This window comes from Stegostoma tigrinum, chromosome 6, assembly GCF_030684315.1.
Source record: "Stegostoma tigrinum isolate sSteTig4 chromosome 6, sSteTig4.hap1, whole genome shotgun sequence".
Lineage (NCBI taxonomy): Eukaryota > Metazoa > Chordata > Chondrichthyes > Orectolobiformes > Stegostomatidae > Stegostoma > Stegostoma tigrinum.
Genome location: NC_081359.1, coordinates 54,864,759 through 54,887,292, shown reverse-complemented (window position 1 = coordinate 54,887,292; position 22,534 = coordinate 54,864,759). Strand labels below are relative to the sequence as shown.

Here is a 22,534-nt window from a genome sequence, read left to right as displayed (position 1 = left end):
TCAAGGTTTCCTACAGGGCAATGATTAACAACACCATAGCAATGAACCATCTGCCCTCAGTGATACTCCTCCCCCTCACCAGGATCTGCCTTACAAATCTGGGTGCGCCCAATTGCCTGACATGCGCGTACTTGAGGAAGTTGTGGGAGGATGAGCAGCTGCAGGACTCACTAACATTACCCTTCAGTTGAACTACTACTTTAAGCCCTGCATTCTGGTAATTTTGCCCTCAGTTTAAACTTATTTGTTGCTCAGCATTCCAAATACTCAATGCTTTAGGTAGCTTTAGTAGCTGGTGTTTCATAGCTTAAAACAGTAATATAGATCTGAAAGAATGCTGGTTCTATACAATGAACAAGCAAATATCTTTACGACTCCAGTGTACCACTCTTGAATGCCTTGAATACCTTGGCTGAAAGTTTTGGATATTTTCCAATGCTATTGTCAGCAGATTCTCGCCAAGCTGTGTGTAATTTACAAATTGACATCTTTAACATGTAATGAGTTGCTTAAAAGCCTATGTGCTAGCATTGTTAACTAGAAGGTATGGGGATGTCCAGCTCTAACAGGTTGAATGGATCAGAAGACAAAAGCATTGAGGGCAATTGCCACTTTGACAACCATCAGTGAAAGCACGTCTACTTGGGCCAGCAGGTCCTATAGTGGGAGATTTCATGGACAGCCTGTACAGTGCAGTAGAATCGCCTAATGTAATGCTTCTCAGTTAGATTGAAGAAGTTGACTCTTGGCCTAGATGAGGACTGGGTAAAATCTTCTATCAGTTGGCCTCCCTCACCTGATATCTTCCATCAAACCAGCTTGCTGCTTGCCCTGGCTGATCAGCTTATTGCTGAGACTTTTTTCTATTCATCCATGGATATGGGAGTCACTGGTTAGACTAGTGTTTACTGCCCATTTCCCTGAAAAAGGTGGTGGTGAGCTGCTTGGTTGAACATCTGCAGTCTTTGAGATGTAGGCCCACCCATATTGCTGTTAGGGAACGAGTACCAGGATTTTGACCCCGTAACAGTGAAGGAGCAGTGATATGGTTCCAAATTAGATAAGGTGTGTCTTGGAGGGAAACTTGCAGGTGGTAGTAGTGGCAAAAATAGCATCTCTGCTAAGTCTTGAGAATTTAAAAGGTGAGAAACAAGCAATCTCTTAGCCATAAAATGTGTACTTTCTCAATTCTCTCATTAATTCAGTCAGTACCTGGAACCAATCAATCAATGTTTTATTTCAGGGTCAAATACTGTCCAACAGTCTGCTTCATTGAGTTAAATCACTGTGGAGTACTATTTAGATGACAGGACCTTAATTTGGTAGCTGCTTCGTTAGAATGTAAGCTCAGCCACCTAAATGCACTACAATTGGCAGTCGGAGCAATAAATGCATGAGTGAGATGTTAAATCAAATCACAAATTTAAAGTGTGGCTGCCTATCTTGTGGATTGGGAGAGCATGCCATCAACCCAGGCTTATTATTGTCTGTTTAAAGGCAGAGTTTGCCTTTCCATGGTCACATTGCTAAACAAATCAAGATTAGTACTCTGTAATCATCTCACTAGTATAAGGTTTAAAGATATTTTAGAAATGCATTTCAGTAATGAAGGTGGTAGCACTAGAGAATTCAGCTGCCATGTTTATTTATAGTACCACAAACAGTACATTGTGTCATTCACACTCAATGCTTTTACACAAATTGCACAGATCCTTGTAGAACTTTGAGACAGCCGAGCTACAGCTTTCATTTGTTACAATTTCAAAATAAAGTTTGGTTCTGAAAAACCACAAGAGACAATGTTGCTTTAAACATGCGGATAATTACTGCATCAGATAACTGAGGTTTTGCTGAGACAAACTATATTAAAGCTATACTGAATGACCCATCATGGTTTATGTTGGAATAGCATACAACACTAATTAAAGATTGAATAGAGATAATGATTTAATTAGCATGGGTCTTCTATTCCAGTACGAAAACTGCTGGACTATTCATGATAGCTAGTAATACATTATTAGAAGGTACCAGTTTTACATTGTTATCAGATATGTTTCTATTTGATTTCCTGTTGTCAGAAAGAAGTTTATCTTTAAAATGTTACTTATTGGTTCCATTTGTAAAAATAAGGATTATCGTTAGACTTTAGACTTGCACCATCTTCAATTGATTTGGAATTGATTCTTCAATCAAATGATTGCATCCGAAGATAATTATTGCTGGGAATCAAGTTCAAAGAAAGCACCATGTGTTAATTTTAGAATAGTTTACAAATAAAATTTAACATTTGCTCAAGAAGATTCATCTGTGCAAACTTTAGATTATTAAATGAAATTCCTCTTAACAAAACATTAAAAAAAGGCAGGCAAGTAACGAACAGTACATTACAGCCATCAAAACTAAATGTGCATACAATTGTATACAGAGAAGTGGCTTTATTGAATTAAGGTTTTGAAGGTTCATTGTGAAGTAGTGCATCCAACATGAAACATGAAATACAGACATGAAACTGATCAAAAGCAGTATATATCAAGGGTGTCTCTATCTGAATAAAGGGCAATTTTAAAAAAATCACTAACAAGCATGAATACTTATTTATATTGATAAATATACAGCCCAGTTCTTTATTTCAGTGTGCTTTTCTCTTTACATAAATGGAATAGAAAAAAATGATCATCCACAATCAACAGGTAACCAATCTATTTTTGTGAGATCGTCTAAACTGGTAACTATGAGTTTCTTCCAGCAGTGGAGCTTTTTCTTCAGTCTCATCCAACTACAGCAGGTAGTTTCAGGGAATAATCTGCAAGTTTTGAAACAAGGTTTTTCTCTCTAGTTACATTATTTTTCAGCTTAAAGTTACAAAATGTGCAAAAGCTTTAAATTCTTCAGGTTAATTGATGCACCCAATTATGGTAAGACCAATGGGTCCTGGCCCCTTCAAGTTCCCAGATTTTGACACAGTGGAATATTTGGAGTACTTTCATTAGGGCTTTTAAAAAAGTAGAGGCAGATGATTTCACTTCCTGTAAAAATATATAGGATCTAGAAGACTCCCTCCCCACCCCAAAAACTCAACAAAAAGAATCATTTAAGATCATATGAAGGGACAATGGCATATTGGTCATTCCAAAGAAAGTCTAGATTGTGATTAATATTATAAGTTCAAACTACTTTTCAAATCTTCAGAAATTCATGAAAAGGTGCATTTGTGAACTTCTTAAATTAAGTACACGCCCATTAAGTATGTACTTTTGCTTTGGAGATTTCAGCTGTATCAATTTTATGTGCATTGACTGAAGAGAAATGAAACAATAGCAATTGACAAAAAAATAAAAAAAATGATGGAAATACTGAGCAAGTCAGGAAGCATCTGTGGAGAAAGAGAAAGTTAATATTTCAGGTCAATGACTATATGTTTGAACAGAAAATATGATCCGACTAAAGATGATCATTTTTACTTTCTTCTTTGCAGATGCTTTCTGACCTGTTGCGTTTCTCCAACCTTTTCCCCTTTTATTTCAGATTTCCAGCATCTGTAGTATTTTATTTTGTATCAGTGGTTGACAAAATTCTGTACTCCATGGGAGCTTAAATTCAAGTCCTGTGATACCCAAGTACTGTAAGTTTAACTCCTGAGAATGCTAACATCATGGACCAAGAGTTAATAAATTTTCTACAAATAGCTGGTCAAATTGAATTGAAAGCTTCACTGATGGGTCAATTTGTTTACTCCATACCCATTACTCCCCAAACTGTTCTACTAGTCACAATCCTGGCATTCATGTTTATAAATACCTATTGTGCAGTAATGCATAACTGAATGGTAATTATAAGACAAAGACGCATGTTCTTTAAAAAATAATAATTAATTATTTTAACAATCGGTCATTGTCCTGAAATATTAAAGCTGCTTATTTCCACAGAAATATTTTCTCAACTGCTCAGAAATTTTAACATTTTCTGTTTTCATTTCAGGTTTCCAGTATTTGTAGTATTTGTTAGTAAGTGAGTGAGTTCTTTGTCAGATAAATGCTCTATTTATTTAGGCAGGAAAGAAACAAAGAAAGACAGTATAAAATAAAGAATGCAATTCTAAAAGGGGTGCAAGAGCAAATGGACCTGAGATTTTGTGTTTATAAATCATTGAAGTTGGAAGAAAGCAGAGAAATTAGTTAACAAGACATACGGGCAAGAATGTCATGGCAAGCCATTATAAAACACTGCTTTGATCTCAGTTGAAATATTATGTCCAATTCTCATCATCACATTTTAGGAAGGATATGAATGCATTGGAAATATTTACAAGAATTATTCCAAGCATAAAATGTTCAACAATGAGGACAGATTGAACATGCTGGAGCTGTTCTCCTGACAGGAGGGAAGGCTGAGAGGAAACTTGATAAGAGGTGTTCAAATCAACAGTGATCTGGACAGAATAGAAAGGGGCGAAACTGTTTCCATTGACAGAAGAGTTGTAAACTAGAGTACAACGATCTAAGGAGAATGGCAAAGGTGAAATAAAGAAAAATTTTTTTCCCAGTAAATGGCAAGGATCTGGAATGCACTGCCTGAGAGTGTAGTAGGTGCAGATTCAATCATAGCTTTTGAAAGGGTATTAGATAATTATGTGAAAACAATTGCAGGGATTTCAGGAAAAGGTAGGGGAGTGGAATGATTTCTGTGGCTCCCACAGAGACCTGGCACAGGCATAATGGGCTGATTTGCCTCCTTCAGTGCTGTAACAATTCGATGATTCTATCTATTCAGAGCTTAAAATGGCTTGCTTACATCTCTTATAATGGGTATGGAGTGTTTCAAATTCTGTAAAATAGACTAAAATTGACCTTAACTGTGATCAAACCAGCACAGGATAAGCATAATCTTACAGTGCACCTAAATACAGCAGTTTGTACAGTACAACTCACTCAATAACACAGAAGATAAAATTCCAGCCAACCAAAAAGAAATGAAAAGCAAAATAGGTAAATTTCAAAGGATTGCAATAGTAGCTTTAGAGTAGAAACAGCCACACAGAACTAAATAATAAATTGGATCAAACAAAAAGAATAAAACATGTCTATGGCTAGGTAGGAAATCACAATGACATTTTTGATTGTACTTAGCCACAGTTATTAATCTTCAAATTGTAATGCAGAGCACACAAATTAACATTGACTAATTAGATAGAGGTTAAAATTTCAAGCTGCATGCTTCTTTCATAAAGGAAGAAAAGTAAGTCAATTTTCACAAGCAACAGCTGGAGATGGCAGTGAATTTACTGTTATTCACAAATCAATTGATAATCGATACATTTAGATTCTAATCACAGAAAACCAGCCACAAATTGCCCTGCTCCCTAAATTTCTTTAAAATAATACTTCCAGTCAATACTGGAGCTGTCATGAAACATGACTAATAGACCTCACAATTTACAGCAATATATTTCCTTTACTATAAATTATTTCAATAACCTCTGCATATAAATATTAAAATGTATATTGAAGATAATTCTGATTTTAACCAGTTGTCAAATTAAACACATTCTAAAATGTGTTAAATGCTTGAAAATGTTTCGTATTTGGATTTTATAGATGTGAGTTCATCTTTAGATAATGTTAAATCTCAAAATAAAACTGTTTATAAAATTTATGTGATGAATTCTATCTGCATAGTTACAAAATCTGCAGGATTTTGCTTTCTAGTGAATCATCAATTCACACAACTGGCTGAATGTTGAAATGCTGGGCACTGCCCTATCAGAGAATAAAACTAAGTACAGGCATCCCTGCTTTGTCCACTTGATCACAATAAGGGCTAAAACACCTTCTTCAAGAATTATGATCTATACATATGTGGTTTGGATATACAAATACTGTTGGACGCTCCTTGGTGTCCCAGAAGTCTTTTTGTCTTTTTCAAATCTTCTCCTGGTTGTTTTGTCATCCCCTCCCCCAGAATACAGGTCAGTCCTGTGCAGAAACATCCTGCTGAGCTTCTAATTTAAAGTGTATTCATGATTATGTGCAATGGATACAGATGAAAATGTAATTAAAAATAAATTAAATATCACTATCTGAACAGAAATTCTTGTCAGTCTCACATCTATGGCTGATTCACAATTTTTCTTTTGAAGGAACCCAAATGTATGGCCCAGACTGTTCTTCAATTGCTAGTTTGCATTGGTTGTAAATCGATTCCAAGGTTTCTCCTTGTACTATTGCTGTGGATTTAAATAGAAACAAAAATTACTGATTGTGATTCAAGGGAATTTTCCTCAAATTTAATACTTTTACATCCACCTCAAGTCATTAGATTTCCCTCTGTTTACAAAATTGTTTGTTTATTTGTCAACAGCAGAAATGATCTAGGAGCACACGAGAAGGAGATGCTATTTCATCTGTTGAACCTGCAACATTGCACTGTTAGACCATGGCTGATCTTTATTTCAACTCCAGATGATCTTTTAAGACCATAAAATGTAAGAACAGAAGTGGGCCATTCAGACCATCAAGTCTGCCCTGCCATCCTTTTGATAGTTCTTATTCCTTGATATCCTAGCCACAAAAAGTCTATCAATTCCAGTCTTGAAAAGTTTAATTGACTCCTATTATATAGCCTTTTAGGTGAATTTTGTTATTAAATCCAAACACAACTAAGTTTTAGGTTGCTATCAAACCAAGTCAAATTAAAATTTACTATGACCATTTAATTTCAGTTACCTTAAAGTACACAGAACATCAATCGGTTCACTGAAATTTATTATGAACAATTTGTATAACGTATTTCATATCTGTAGGCAGTTCCAAAGTGCTTCACAGCTAATGAAATTCTTTGAAGTTTTTATACTGTTACAAGGTTTGAAATGTGACACTAACATATATGCAACAAGGTTCCACAAACAATAATGAGAAAAATTGCCAGATAATCTGTTTTCTAGTTGAGGAATGAATCATGTCCAAGATACTAGAAGAACTCTTTTAATGTTGTCAAGGTACCATTTATGTCTACCTGAAAGGACAAATATACCTGCCAACTTAAAAACATCTCTCACAGTGAAAACAACCTCGCAACTTCATTGATGCATTAGTATAGAAGATAAATTCTGGGAAAGAAGTTAGCTACAGCAGCTTCAATCTGCATGACTGTTTTTCAATTATCTCAAAGACAGGTAGCAATCCAAGGCAGTGGCTGTTTGATTAAAATGACGAAGGCTTATATAACACAAATGAATCTCTTCCCAGGCTTTTAGATCTAGTACCTTTTTATTTCTTTTCTGTAATTAAGTTACTTATTTGTACTGTGTCATTTTGTAGCACATCTGTGTGTATTTACAGCAGAGATTTCTGGGACAAAACAACAGTGCTTCTCTGTTAAAATCCTTTCCAAATACTTTCAAAAGGATGTGCAAAATTACAAAGCAACTCACATAATTACATCAAAGATGTTTTAAATGTAAACAAATTTAAGTCTTAACTATTAAGAACATTAGATGTTCATACAATTGTGTGATGATGAATATAGTTGCAATATATACAGGCAAAACCTGGCACAATTGCTGAGACGTATCAAAAAGAGTGACAGCTGAATTTTCCCAAGAACTTGCTGTTTCAGGGAATTTCATGAAGTGTTTCTTAACTTGAGCCTTAGCAAGCTCTCCTACAAAATTTACACTGCTCATTTTATGAGCTACTTGCCACATGATCTTGTGGTTAGCAGTAGTGGAAGCGCTTATTGTTGCCGGGAATTTCTAGATTTCCCGGTGCTGGCACCATAGTTAAAGCGGACAAGTTCAAACACTGCAAGTGAGGAATTTCTGCTTACAGTTTCAGTATGGGAAGAATTACCCCAGAGATGGCTGAGAGATGCAAATTGGCACTCCAGTTTGCCATCAGAAACTTGGAAATCTTTTTGGATTGAGTGGTGGGCATTCTCTTTTCCCAGGACTGCCAGAAGAGCCAGGTCTGAAGTTGACACTCAGATCAGTTCAGTGTTCATGGTCCGATGGAATGCCTAGATTGATGACTTTCTATGCTCTGTAGGAGTAAGTCCACTATTGTTTTTCTGCTACTTCACACTCAATTTAACTCTGCTTTGGTCTGATTTGTGCTTTGTTGAACCACAGCTGTCCATGTGCCGTAGGTAGACCCACTATGCCTTTGGGAGGGAATTTCAGGATTTTGACCTATTGAACGACGATATATTTCCCAGTCAGGATGGTGAGTGGCTTGGAGGGGAAGCAGGTGATGATATTCCCATGTATTTGCTGTCCTTGTCCTTCTAGATGAAAGTGGTCTTGGCCTTGGAGGTGCTGACTAAGGATATTTGGCAAATTTCCTTGAATCTTACAGATAATACAGACTGCTGCTAATAAAGGTCGGTGGTGGAGGGAGTAGATGTTTGTAGATGTGATACCAATCTAGCTAGCTACTTTATCTTGGATGGTGTGAAGCTTCTTGAGTGTTTTTAAAGCTGCATTCGTTCAGGAAAACTGGGAGTATTCCATCAAACTCCTGACTTCTGTCTTGTAGATAGTGGACATGCTTTGTGGAGTTAGGAGTTGAGTTACTTGCCACTGTACTCCTAGCCTTTGATCTGCTCCTGTAGCCATTGTATGTTGAGTCCACTTGAGTTTCTGGTCAATGGTAATCCCCAGTATTTGATTGTGGGGAATTTAGTGGTGGTACCATTGAATATTAAGAGTGGATGGTTAAATTGTTTCTTATTGAAGATGATTATTTGTTTATAGCAAATGTCACTTGCTACATATCAGCAAGCCCTGTCCAGGTCTTGTTGCATTTTAATATGAACTGCTTTAGTGTCTGAGGAGTTGTGAATGATGTTGAATATTGTGCAATCATTGGCCAACATCCCCACTTCTGACCTTATGATGGAGGCAAGGTCATTATTGAAGTAGCTGTGACGTAAGATGGTGAATGTGATGTTCCTTCTCATGAAGGTCATCATTTTCTACTTGGTACAGTACTGCAGCTTTCAAAGATGTTCATTATCTATTAACGTCTCATTCGATCCTCCAGGGCAAATCATCCAATGTTTATTTGGAGTGTCTGACTGTACTGCACTGAATGAACCCCCAGACCTGTCATGGAAATCTCATGTGGAGGAGACATCTTATGGCCCTTGTTGTGCCCAGTGGGAGAAGGTGTTGCATTATATGTATGCCGGGCATCATTAGACCATAAGACATAGGAACAGACATAAGCCATTTAGACCGACGAGTCTGCTTCGTCATTCAATAAGGTAATGGTTCATCTGATAACCCAGGACTCCAACCTCCTGCCTTTTCTTCATAACACTTGATTTCCTTCATGGATTAAAAATCTGTCTAATTCAGCCTTCAAAATACACAATGATCTAGCCTGAACAGCCCTCTGTGGTAAAGAATTCCACCGATTCACCACCCTCTGAGAGGAGAAATTCCTTCTCATTTCTGACTCAAAGGTGTGACCCCTTATTCTAAAATTATGCCCTCTGGTCTTAGTCTCTCCCATAAGGAGAAACAACTTGACCACATCTACTCTGTCAAGATTCCTATAAATCCTACATGTTTCAATAACCTTTCGATCGTCTCTATTCCAATGATTACAGGCCCAATCTATTCAATCTCTCCTCATAAGACAGTCCTTCCATACCTGGTCTCATCCTAGTGAACCTTCTTTGGGCTGCCTTCCATGCCAGTATATATTTACTGAGGTAAGGAACCCAAAACTGTCATTGTATTCCAGCTATGGTCTGATTAATGCCTTATATAATTCTAGCAAAACCTTCTTACTTTTATACTCCATTTCCTTGGAAATAATGGCTAACATTCCACTTGCAGTCCCTATTACCTGCTGAACATGGATGCAAACTTATTGTCATTCATGGATGAGGACTCCCAAAACCCTCAGTCTTCCTCCATTTAAATAATATTCAACTCCTCTACCTGCAAAAACCTCACATGGCCCCACAATTATATTTCATCTGCTAAGTCTTCACGTGGCTTTCTGAATTCTAACTCTATACAGAATATAGCATCAATATTCTTCTCTCAGCTGTGTGACATTCCACGAAGACAAATGATTGTGGGTCCCCTACAGTTTCTCTGCATCATGATGACATTTTAGTTAGAAATTTTGCATTAGGAGGCTACTCCATATCTACCGGAGGTTATTGTTTGTCCTGGTCTTCGAGGTACATGTTCCTGAAAACCTTTCTGTGCATGCTTGAAGTGCAGTACATACAGAAGCAACAAAAGCTTCGCTGCCTGTATCCATGGGGAACAGACAAATGAGCCATGTGGACAATATCAGAATCAAAGCAATGTGGGCATTCAGCAGTCACTGCACACAACTTACATTTCAACAGCATTTTCCAAACATTGAGATATGGAGGCATTCGACGAGGGCAATGGGATGCCTGCACATCAATCCTATACATTGTCGAACTAGTTTGGAAGTATGCTGCTCAAGCCATTTTGTACACATACAGTAGGAATGGTAGGAAGAATGAGAACTTCTCCATCCATCCCCATTCTTCAAAGTAATCAAGAAAGGCAGCATTGTAAATAAGATAATTGTGTGGACATTCTATAGTTCAACGTGTGAGATGAGGTGCTGCTGGGCATTGTATGAGCTATAATGTCTTGGAGCTGATTGTGGATTCTGCAACTAAGGTGAAACTTTTCAGCTCACCTCACATTACTTCTGCTTCACAGGATTATTTGGATTAATTTGTTATGTTCAATGACATAGTCAAAATTACTTATGATCAGGATTTTTCGTCAATATAGCTGATCAATGTAAATGTGATTCACATCCAGAATTCTGTAATTAAAAAAAGCAGATGTCTTCAACCTGTATTATGCGAGCATCTGATTAATGCAATTGCCCCTCAAATGGTTTTACATTGCTCACAAGTATCTTCCTCTGAGATAAATGAATCTTACTCCACCGACATTCACTCTAAGTGTGCTGACAGACATTTTTTATATTCATTGTGACATTTCAGGTGGAGGTGGAAAATAACACAGATTCCTGCAATGAGTTGCAGGTTCAGCTCGTCAATCAAGGTGAAACCACTCACTCAACCGTAATGTCCCCTTATGGGCTTGCCCTGCCTGTTAACCCAATTTAGTTTGACCTTCCCCAATTCCCATCCAAATCTTTTATTTAGCTTCTCATCCTACGATCCACAGGCATAAAGCTTAGTTATATAAAACGTCATTACGCATTGTTTCCTCCCATCCCAATGAAGCCAGGGTAGTGATGATTATTAATGACCTCCCTGTCATAGTACCCTATTCTTTACCACCTCCCACTGTCATGTGTTGAGATCTCCCATTCATTATTATTATTCTTTGTTATCAGCATGTTGCCCCCATACCTCACAATTGACATTACCAGCTTCTCTACCATAGCACTGCTTTCATAAATCCCCTTGACTTTCAAGTGAACAGATACTCAGGACTAGCAATGGCCCAAGTCAACTTACTTGAAACAATAACGCAGACTGACGACTGGCCAGACTCACTGTGTTATATAGAATCAAATTGCCAACTGCCTTATCGCTAATCCCCATTCTTGTGGCACTGGACATGCAGGACTGATTGTAGCTCACTCCCTGGACATAACAGTATGCTACTGCTGACCCTGAATCTCTTCAAGTGGCCAACCTACGCTTTCAAGTTGATGGACTGATATCAGATGATGCCCTTGACTGATTGTGCCAGGAGACCCTGAGTGACAACAGTTCCCTTGACTTGACTGACTATTCTCCTTAGACTTTGAACATGCCATTTCATTGAAGCACAGTCAGTGCAGTTGTCACACTGATGTAACACAGTGCTGTACAGTGGCATGTCCATTCCCTTGACTGATCACTGTTTGCAAACATTGCAGGCTGCCTTGGTTTTGTGTCTGCCTGAAACAAAAAGACAGAATAGAAGAAGTACTGTGAGGCTGTAAGTTCTGAATGAGCTTGCAATTTGCAAAAGTGCAAGGCATGGTAGAGATGGTGAGAAATCCAAGGAGGTGCAGACTGACTGTGGAGCTGAATGAACACAGCAGGCCAAGCAGCATCCTAGGAGCACAAAAACTGAAATTTCGGGCCTAGACCCTTCTAGGCTCGAAACGTCAGCTTCTGTGCTCCTAAGATGCTGCGTGGCCTGCTGTGTTCATCCAGCTCCACACTTTGTTATCTCGGATTCTCTAGCATCTGCAGTTCCCATTATCTCAGGTGCAGACTGAATGACTGACTGCTCAAAACGCAAGCCAGGGAACCAGAGATGCATTCTGGTGCATGAGTTGGGTGCTTGTCCCTCTATGCAAAGTGGTCTGGCAACAGCATTGCAATGAAAGGTGTGGCTAAGCTTTGAATAGTAGCATGATGTGCTGAACTGGTTCATAAATAATTGAAAATGTAGCATGATCATGTGATGAAAACTGATGCTTGTACCATGAAAACTCAAAGAAGACACTAGCAAACTGCAAGATAACAAAGTGTGGAGCTGGATGAACACAGCAGGCCAAGCAGCATCTCAGGAGCACAAAAGCTGACGTTTCGGGCCTAGACCCTTCATCAGAGAGGGGGGTGGGGAGAGGGTTCTGGAATAAATAGGGAGAGAGGGGGAGGCGGACCGAAGATGGAGAGAAAAGAAGATAGGTGGAGAGGAGAGTATAGGTGGAGAGGTAGGGAGGGGATAGGTCAGTCCAGGGAAGATGGACAGATCAAGGAGGTGGGATGAGGTTAGTGGGTAGGAAATGGAGGTGCAGCTTCAGGTGGGAGGAAGGGATGGGTGAGAGGAAGAACAGGTTAGGGAGGCGGAGACACGCTGGGCTGGTTTTGGATTGCAGTGGGGGGAGGGGACGAGCTGGGTTGGTTTTCTGATGCAGTGGGGGGAGGGGATGAACTGGGCTGGTTTTGGGATGCGGTGGGGGAAGGGGAGATTTTGAAGCTGGTGGTGTCCACATTGATACCATTGGGCTGCAGGGTTCCCAAGCAGAATATGAGTTGCTGTTCCTGCAACCTTTGGGTGGCATCATTGTGGCACTGCAGGAGGCCCCTGATGGACATGTCGTCTAAAGAATGGGAGGGGGAGTTAAAATGGTTTGTGACTGGGAGGTGCAGTTGTTTACTGCGAACCGAGCGGAGGTGTTCTGCAAAGCGGTCCCCAAGCCTCCGCTTGGTAACCCCGATGTAGAGGTAGCCACACCGGGTACAGTGGATACAGTATACCACATTGGCAGATGTGCAGGTGAACCTCTGCTATTCCATATTAAGCAGCGGTTCACCTGCACATCTGCCAATGTGGTATACTGTATCCATTGTACCCGGTGTGGCTTCCTCTACATCGGGGAAACCAAGCGGAGGCTTGGGGACCGCTTTGCAGAACACCTCCGCTCGGTTCGCAATAAACAACTGCACCTCCCATTCGCAAACCATTTCCACTCCCCCTCCCATTCTTTAGATGACATGTCCATCATGGGCCTCCTACAGTGCCACAATGATGCCACCCGAAGGTTGCAAGAACAGCAACTCATAATCCGCTTGGGAACCCTGCAGCCCAATGGTATCAATGTGAACATCACCAGTTTCAAAATCTCCCCTTCCCCCACTGCATCCCAAAACCAGCCCAGCTCGTCCCCTCCCCCCACTGCATCCCAAAACCAGCCCAGCCTGTCTCCGCCTCCCTAACCTGTTCTTCCTCTCACCCATCCCTTCCTCCCACCTCAACCCACACCTCCATTTCCTACCTACTAACCTCATCCCACCTCCTTGATCTGTCCATCTTCCCTGGACTGACCTATCCCCTCCCTACCTCCTCACCTAAACTCTCCTCTCCACCTATCTTCCTTTCTCTCCATCTTCGGTCCACCTCCCCCTCTCTCCCTATTTATTCCAGAACCCTCTTCGCATCCCCCTCTCTGATGAAGGGTCTGGGCCCAAAACGTCAGCTTTTGTGCTCCTGAGATGCTGCTTGGCCTGCTGTGTTCGTCCAGCTTCACACTTTGTTAACTTGGATTCTCCAGCATCTGCAGTTCCCATTATCACTAGCAAACTGCAGTTGTCAGACATCCACTACAAGTTTCAGAGCTGAAATTTTCAGATTCTTTCCATTGCCTGGGGAAATAGCAAACGGTATAGAAATGAGGGGAAGTTACGCAATAATGAAATGTTAATACATGCAAATAGACCCCTCACTGGTCACTGTTGAGATTTTCAATAGTTGTTAAACCTTATCTGAAAAATTGGACTTTTCATCCTCAACATCAAGAATCTTATTTCTTCATTCTCATTTTAACTAACTGACATGCCACCGCCCACACCATTCAGGGCCCGGGGCTACTTCACACTGCATGTCAGATTAACTATTCTATTATTAACTGATTTAACAATAGCAATGTCCAGATCAGATTTAGTAATTCAATATGATGTAAAAAGCTCTACATATGGTACAAATTGTTAAGCAAATTACACGACTGCCATTTTCTGCTCCATTATATTTCTATTCATACATTTTTATTAATGTATGCAATGGAAAAATGTACATTGGCAGAGCTCCACTGCATATAGCAACGTGGAAATAACTCAACAATTACTGGAAAAATCCAATATTTGTCTCACTCATAAAGGGCAGTGAAATCAATATTAGAACTGCGATAACAAGTTTCCTGCTCCTCTGATGCTGCTTGGCCTGCTGTGTTCATCCAGCTCTACACCTTGTTATCTCAGATTCTCCAACATCGGCAGGTCTTACCATCTCTGTAACAATATTAAAACTGCCAACCTTTATGAACAAGGAAAACAAATTATGATATTTTGCATTGATTACTTGCTAATTTTCTTCTCAAATATTTTGATGCATACACACCTGTAAAATGTTCTCCAAATTCCTGTTCCAGCTTCAGAGCTCTATCGAATGTCTTTCTACCTTGCTCTTCTGTTAGGCGCTTATTAATTTCCCTGTAACAGAAAAAGCCAGCACCATACCTTACACAATGTTTACCAGGTAGCTTTCACACATTTGCATTCTGTAGGAGAGACGAGAGGGCATCATAATGTAATATCATGGGATTTCATTCACACTGGTTGAGTGGAAAAATGAAAAACATATCACAGTGATCACTAAATGTACAGTTTTCTATTTCTTATTTTGTAACACAACATGGAATGAGTCCAATTATAGCAGAATCTTTACATTTCATAAAATGATACAATCATAGAAAATATCACATAGTAGAAAGACTTTCAGTTCATTACGTCTGTGCCAGTTGTTCTTGTTGGGATTAATAGAGCTTATTTGTATCTGACGATTTGCTGATCACATGAGGCCTGATTAGTGAATAATTTTATTCAATATCTTAATTAAGACCAAGAGTATTCATAACGTTATATTTCATAGAGTAGTTGAATGGTTGCAGCACAGAAGACAGGTGTCAATGCTGGCTCTGAAACAGCAACTTATCTACTCCCATAACCCTTTTTCCCGTAGCCCTGCAAATATTTCTCTTCTAATGTTATCTAAATTCCTTTTGAAAGCAAAAATTATGTTTGCATCCTCCACACAGGCAATCCATTCTTCATACTCATTCACTGCTCAGAAGTTATTCTGGTTGCCATTCAACTTAAATCCCCCCCACTGTCCTGAACCTGTCCAGCAATGGGAAGTTTCTCCCTGTCTGCTTCCTCCAGACCACATAATAATTTGAAGCTAACACCTGAGAGATCCAGGATGTATGAGTCAAAGCAACTCACCAGATATCTAACGTAGATCAGCAATATTTGACTGTTGTGGTCATCAATGATTTGAATATTATGGGAGGCAAATAATTTTCTGATCACAAAGACAGCTGGTTCATGATAGAGTGCTCTGATTGGTATGAACGTGTAACTGATTGCACTCTCAACCTGCAGAAACCAGTGATGATCGTGAATGCTAATCCCCTAGCTACCTGACTTTTCATGTCAAGGAGCAAAGAGATGAAGTGGTCGCCTTTTGTGATGAGGGGATCACTAACATTCCAGCTGTACATATGAGTTGAAGACTGTGAAATGCTTCAGCGGTCCCCAGAAGATACAAAAAATGTTTCACTGGCAAAGGAATTAGGGGAAGGTGCTATCATTAGAATTACTGGATGGAATTGCACCCTGACCTTGTCAGCACAGGTCATTATCCAATAGGTGGTATGGTGTGACATGATAGCTCAAGATGTTTCTCATTCCTTTTGCCCAATATTGCTTTGAGCTCAAGCTGAGGTTTCTATTGATGTTCCTACTAATCCTGATCTGCTTTACCTGAGTTGCTCCAGATCTTCTTGTTAACTGATGTATTTTTTTAACTGGATTAGCTGAATTATATCATTCTATCCATTGAGTCTGCTCCACCATTTGATCAAAGCTGATGTTTCTCAACCCAATTCTCCTACCTTCTCCCATAACTTTTGATCCCCTTACTAATTCAGAACCTTTCCATCTCTGTCTTAAAAACACTCACTGATTAGGCCTCCACAGCTTTCTGTAGCAATAAGTCCTACAGACTCACCACCCTCCAATCGAAGAATATTTTCCTCATCCCTTCACTCTGATTGTTGGTGATATGAAGTTTGTAGTTCTTTTCTTTCTTCCCTTCTTTCTCTTTCAGCTCTTCAAAGATCATTGTGACCCGAGTAGACACATTCACCAAAGATTTCATCATCTCTGAAACAGCATTTTTATGTTTGGGTTTATCAAAAGCTAGTTGTTTAGCCTTTTCCTCTTGAACTTTCATTTTTCTTTCAACAGCAAAGAGTCAAGATCTTGGCTGCAATAACTCAGAAGATATTAAAGTGTTCTCTTCTTCTCTCATATTTAGTCATGCAAGTTCTTGAAAAGTGTGCTGCAGTTTCTGTTGTGTTGTTTATGTTTGAATGATTCCAGGGATGACGATGAGTGCGAAGTCGTGGCATGCACGTATGCCTGCAATCACTGGCCCAGCAGTGTCTTCAATGTAGAACATCTACAGCTCCCAGGCATGTTGATTGCATTTACAATCCATCATTATTGATATACAAATGAAACTGGTGAACTGTCGTATGCTAGAAGGTTTACATTTGCAGCCTTCATGATGACTACCTATGTCATGTACCCTGTGTGTACATGTATTTTAGAATTTGCGCCTGAACCTAGAAACTATAAATCTGAGCGTTGTTTAAGCATGTTAAATTCTATTGTGAGGTCTGCTGTGTTCCAATTTAAACTTATTCTGACAATATGTCTTTGACCTTCTTTGCTTGCTATTCATCCAGTGCGTGCCATGATCATAGACACCATAATCATTTGCCTTTCTCAAGAGAGTTAAACTTGAAAGGGCTTTGTTTATTTTCAAGAAAGCAGTGTTTTCAACACTCTGACTGTATATGGAACAAAAATCATGAAGGGCAATCATGCATTCAGCATATTTTGAAGCTGTTGGCTATGAGTTTCACCTGTAGAGTAACTTGCTTGATAACTGTTCAAGCATGAAAGGCCACATGTGCATATTTCCAAATGTTCTGCACAACATCATGTTTATGAAATTGTTTAGCAATCATTCACTTATCACAAATGAATTAACTCGATGGGTTAGTTGATTAAAAAAAGCAAAACAGTGTAAGTTATGAAGAAGACACTGGGAAGTGAATATTTCAGGTCGAAACCCTTCATCAGGATTGACCTGACTTTCCTACTCCTTGGATGCTGTCTGACCTGCTGTGCCTTTCCAGCTCCACATTTATTGACTCTGGCTTCCAGCATCTGCAGACCTTACTGTCTCTATGAAGAAGACATCAATGATTTGACTTCTGCCATGCTTCATTCATTTTCAGCAGATCTGTGAGAAGACTAAATGAGATTCTGCTGGACTTCCTGCCCTATGTAAATTCTGGCTACGTTCTTACAAAGATTAGTTGCTTATTAAGGGCCCAAGCACTTGACCTGACATGGTGACTTTCCTAAAACAAATTCAACCAAATAACATCCCTCAAAGGTGCACTGTAACAAAATAAAATCTGAAATATAACAAAAAATCAAAACAAAGTGTGATTTTGAGGCCTAATGATGCATACCAGGCCCTCCATGCCCTCCGGGCGTAGAAGGCTACAATATACCAGGGCCACTACATGCTCCCTCTCCATGTACACTCAGGCATGGATATAGCTGTGAAAGAGAGGCAGGCATTTGGGCTGATTAAACCCTTCAAATACTGCTGCCTGGACTTTTTCATGGTCATCTTAGTCAGGCTCAGAAACAAGGTTGGTATTGGTTAGCTTTTCTAAAAGCAGTTAAATAAAACTAAATCAAATTAAACCAAATAAGCCAAATCAAACCAAAGAAAACCAGATTAAAAGAGTGCCAGATCTTTAAATGGGCACTATAACAGACGTCAATGGTGCAAGTTTTATAAAACAAATTTCAAATTGATATATGTTTTGAAATTTAACAATGCACTCCAGCCTCTGCCATGCCAAATAGTCATAGAAAGCCTTGTGTGCACCAATGGACACTGCATGCTTTCTCTTCAAGGCCACCCAGACACAGACATAACCATAGAAATAACCATGGAAGATGGGCATTCAGACTGGCCAAATAACCTCATCAACTGCCCACGACCTATGCTAGTTTATCCCCATCTTCAACAGACTCAGGATCAGGCCTGTGAGGAGGTTCTCTGATTGCCTGCCCTTTTCTATATCAGGTAGACAAAGCTTAGCACCATGGGTCTGAAATGCAAACAAATCTTTTGAAGCAGCCTCCTTAAATAGAAAAGTTGTTGCATATAAGGTGCAAATACCATTGCTGGTGTTATACTCTATCTGCATTGAGGCCAGAGTGACCATGATTTGCTTTGACTCCTCATTAAAGACCATCCTGTCTCACCAGATCTCAACTTACTATCTTCAACTGTTCTCTCAGAGTGTAACCATTCCCTCAGACAGTGAACCCAGCAGACCAAGTGGAGCTGACCATGGCTTTGACAATGCCATGGATGGATTCTACATAGCCCACTTGTTTGTCTATGCCCATCCTTCCAAGACAGACTTTTCGGCCCTGCTTGACTCATCAGCAAGGAAAGAGATTTGGACAGATACACGGCCAGGAAAGGTTTAGAGGGATATTGGCCAATTGCAGGCAAATGGGACTAGTTCAGTTTAGGAAACCTGGTCAGCATGGACAAATTGGGCTGAAGACCCTGTTTCCATGTAATATGACTCTATAAACCTAGGCCCAATCTTCTGATTGAAACAAAGCCAATCCCTGGACTTAAGTTCGACTAACTGCCTGACTGGCTATGGGCCAACTCCCAGACGAAAAGTGGCTTAGCTCCCAGACTGATTGTGGTGGTACTTACTGACTGGAGGCCAATTTTGCCCCAGTGAGCTATCTTCCGATTTCCCTTTCACACATCACAACGCACTTCATGCAGTTTGTTGAGGAAGTTGCTGGCACATGCACCACCTCTGACTTGACAAGAACCATGTCATACAATGACACGTATACTTGCTTTCACAATGATGCTTCACCGAGTCCTAAAGCCATGCTTTCTATGCTAAAGTGCCAGCTGTGACTCAAAAGTTGGTGGCTGATGCTGCCTGTTAAAGTGTGATCTGTGAAGCTGAAGTTGGTGTTCTACTTTTCACAATTTGGATGGAGCAATGTGCCAGTGACACTTTCTGCCGGATCCCTATGGGTGCATTTACTGCAGTTGTACAGGTTACGCATGAAGGCATGGGCCATCAAGAAGATTTTGCTAGAAGCAGCCAAAGCTGTGTGTTCACTTGGACTGGAGGTTGAAGAATAAAATTGTCAGGTGCATGCTTGGTTTATACAGACAAATTTCTGAAGTGTCAGGTATCTCAACTGAGTATCAGTTAATTGGGAAGGTGAACTTAATTCTGGCGAGTTTTGCAATTAATGAGATGCAAATACATGTATGTAGGTCTCTCGCCACCTGATGGCAAGAAAGTAATCTTTCCATCCAAGGAGGGAGAATTTAATTGCAGAAGTTCATCTCAATGATGAGAATCTAATTATTGGACTATCGCCCAATTAACTCATCACACTAGCTATTATTCTCACCATCTCAGGGAGTAGAAAATTGCACACTGAGACATTAAAATACCTCATTAGCTTTTAATTTTGTCTTGAATTCATGAAGGTGTACAGATCGAGAGCATAAATAGACTATATAGTAATCAAGTGAAGCTGATAACAGAAGAAAAAAATTATTTTAAAATGCAGTGCTGAAACCTGGTATTTTTCATTCAAACTCATAGCCAGTATATGCTTCTTAGATAAGCCTTTTCAAGAATTGTAGCAAAGTGTAAAAATACTCTAACATTTTAAGGGGAGGGAAAAACCTGCACTTATATTCATCATGTCTTCAAGAGGACCCAATTTACTTCATTGCCAAGAATTCAAGTACTGCTGTCATGTGGAGATATGTAGCAGTCAAGTTGCATGCAGCATAGCCCCATAAAAATAAGACAATTGACCAGTTAATACATTCTGTGGTATTGGCCATACAGTAAACATTAGTTGATACATCAACAAAACTCCTCCACTTTGCTCGGAATAACATCATTCAAGCTGCGAAGATTAATACAGAATGTACAAATCATTTGCAAGGAACAACACTGTTAAGTGTTTGAGAAGCAAGTTTTATTGCTACTGTGTATAGATTACTGAATACTCATGACTGATGTAGAGAAACTATAACTGGACAGTTGGTTTTGCAATGCAGCATGATACCAACAGTGTGGATTCAATTCCCACACTCGCTGAGGTTACCATGAAGAATTCTTCTTCTCAACCTTGTCCCTTGCTTGAGGTGTAGTGACTCTCAGGTTAAACTTACCACTAGTTGTCTCTCTCAAATGAAAAGAGCAGCCCTCCGGTCTGGTAGGATTATAGTAACTTAACAAGCATCGTGAGTGTTATTAGTAGAATTATTCGGTATTAATCAAAGACCATCATTTTTACATTATGGAGATTGTTGGTCAGATTACTACAAGAGTGCTGTACTGTTTCGGTCACTTACATAAAAAGCATATTGCTGTTCAGTTTCAAAGGCCAGGGTTCAATTACTCTTGAGTAACGTGAACATAGAAATCAAGTGATAGAGATTTATAAAATACATGCAGTGTTGGACATTGTACTGTATATACATAAAGTGTGGGGTTATCGGTCGCATGATCTCAATAAAGGTTATCTTTTCTGTAATTTAGACTATACTTGTTCCTGTGTTTTTGCAAATGCATAACTAGGGAAATAGAGTGGGTTTTAAGCAAATTAAAGGGATAAGCCTCAACTTTGACAAGTTGTGAGGAATTAAAGAGGGAAAAGTGCAACAGAGGAAGGAATTAACGCGTGAAATGACAAACAGATAATAACAGGAAGGGAGAGAGAGTGCAGATAAGATTGCAGATTACAAAAATAATAGAAGTTAAACTTAAGGCACTATATTTGAATGCACATAGCATTCAAATTAAAATGGATGAAATTATAGTACAAATTAAGATAAATAAGTACAATCCTGAGACCATAACTGAGATGAGGCTATGTGACAACTGAAACTGGGACCTGAATATTGAAGGATACGTGACATTTAAAAAGGATAGGAAGCTAGGGAGTCGTGGAGGATTAGTTAAATAACAATAAAGTTAGCATAATAGAAAGGAAACCAGGATACAGAAGCAGTCTGAGCAGAGATAAGGAATGGTAAAGGCAAGAGGTCACTCATGGCAGGAGTGTACAGGATCCCTAACAGTAATCACATTATCAACTAAGTAATAATGGGAGCTTGTCAAAAGGGTACAGCAATTATCATAGGGAATTTTAACCTACACAAAGACTGGAAAATCAACAGAGGAAATGTAGTCTAGATGAAGAATACATTGAATGTTTTTAGGATAATTTCTTCAACCAGCATGTTATGGCACCAACTAGACATCAAAATATAATGAGAGATAATGGGAACTGCAGGTGCTGGAGAATTCCAAGATAATAAAATGTGAGGCTGGATGAACACAGCAGGCCAAGCAGCATATCAGGAGCACAAAAGCTGACGTTTCGGGATTAATTATTGACTTCATATTTAAAGCACCAGTGGATAGCAGCAACCACATTATGACTGAATTTTTAATTCTATTTAGGAGAGAGAAGTGTAGGTCCAGGATTATTATTTTGAATCTTAGCAAAGGCAATTTTGAGGGCATGAAAACAAAGTTAGCAAACGTTAACCACCAATTTGGGTTAAGGGACTGGTCAACAGAGATGCTGTAGTAATCATTTAAGGGGGTATCCCAGAAATAGCCAAATAGATACATTCCAAGAAATAAAAAAAATTCTAAGGAGATGGGCCTGTCATCCATGGCTAACTAATAAAGTCAAAGATTGTATAAAAATCAAAGAAAAGGCACATGATTTTACAAAGATAGATGGCAGATCAGAAGAATGGGCAGAATATTAAAATAAAAGCAATGAGTTACTAAAAGATTAATAAAGATGGATAAATGAC

At 39.3% G+C, this 22,534-nt stretch overlaps 1 protein-coding gene across 11 annotated transcripts in view; it reads right to left on the bottom strand.

Moving 5' to 3' along the window:
- Window positions 1-1,641: 1,641 nt before the first annotated feature.
- dlg2 (discs, large homolog 2 (Drosophila)) overlaps window positions 1,642-22,534 on the bottom strand; it is an 891,501-nt gene continuing 870,608 nt past the window's right edge. For all 11 annotated transcript variants that reach the window (XM_048533248.1, XM_048533245.1, XM_048533246.1 and 8 more), the window contains 2 exons: window positions 14,873-14,964; window positions 1,642-6,223 (listed from right to left, as the gene is read on the bottom strand). In XM_048533248.1, coding sequence (XP_048389205.1) covers window positions 6,117-6,223; window positions 14,873-14,964 — 199 coding nt within the window. In that variant the 3' untranslated portion in view covers window positions 1,642-6,116. The remainder of the gene's footprint in view (window positions 6,224-14,872; window positions 14,965-22,534) is intronic.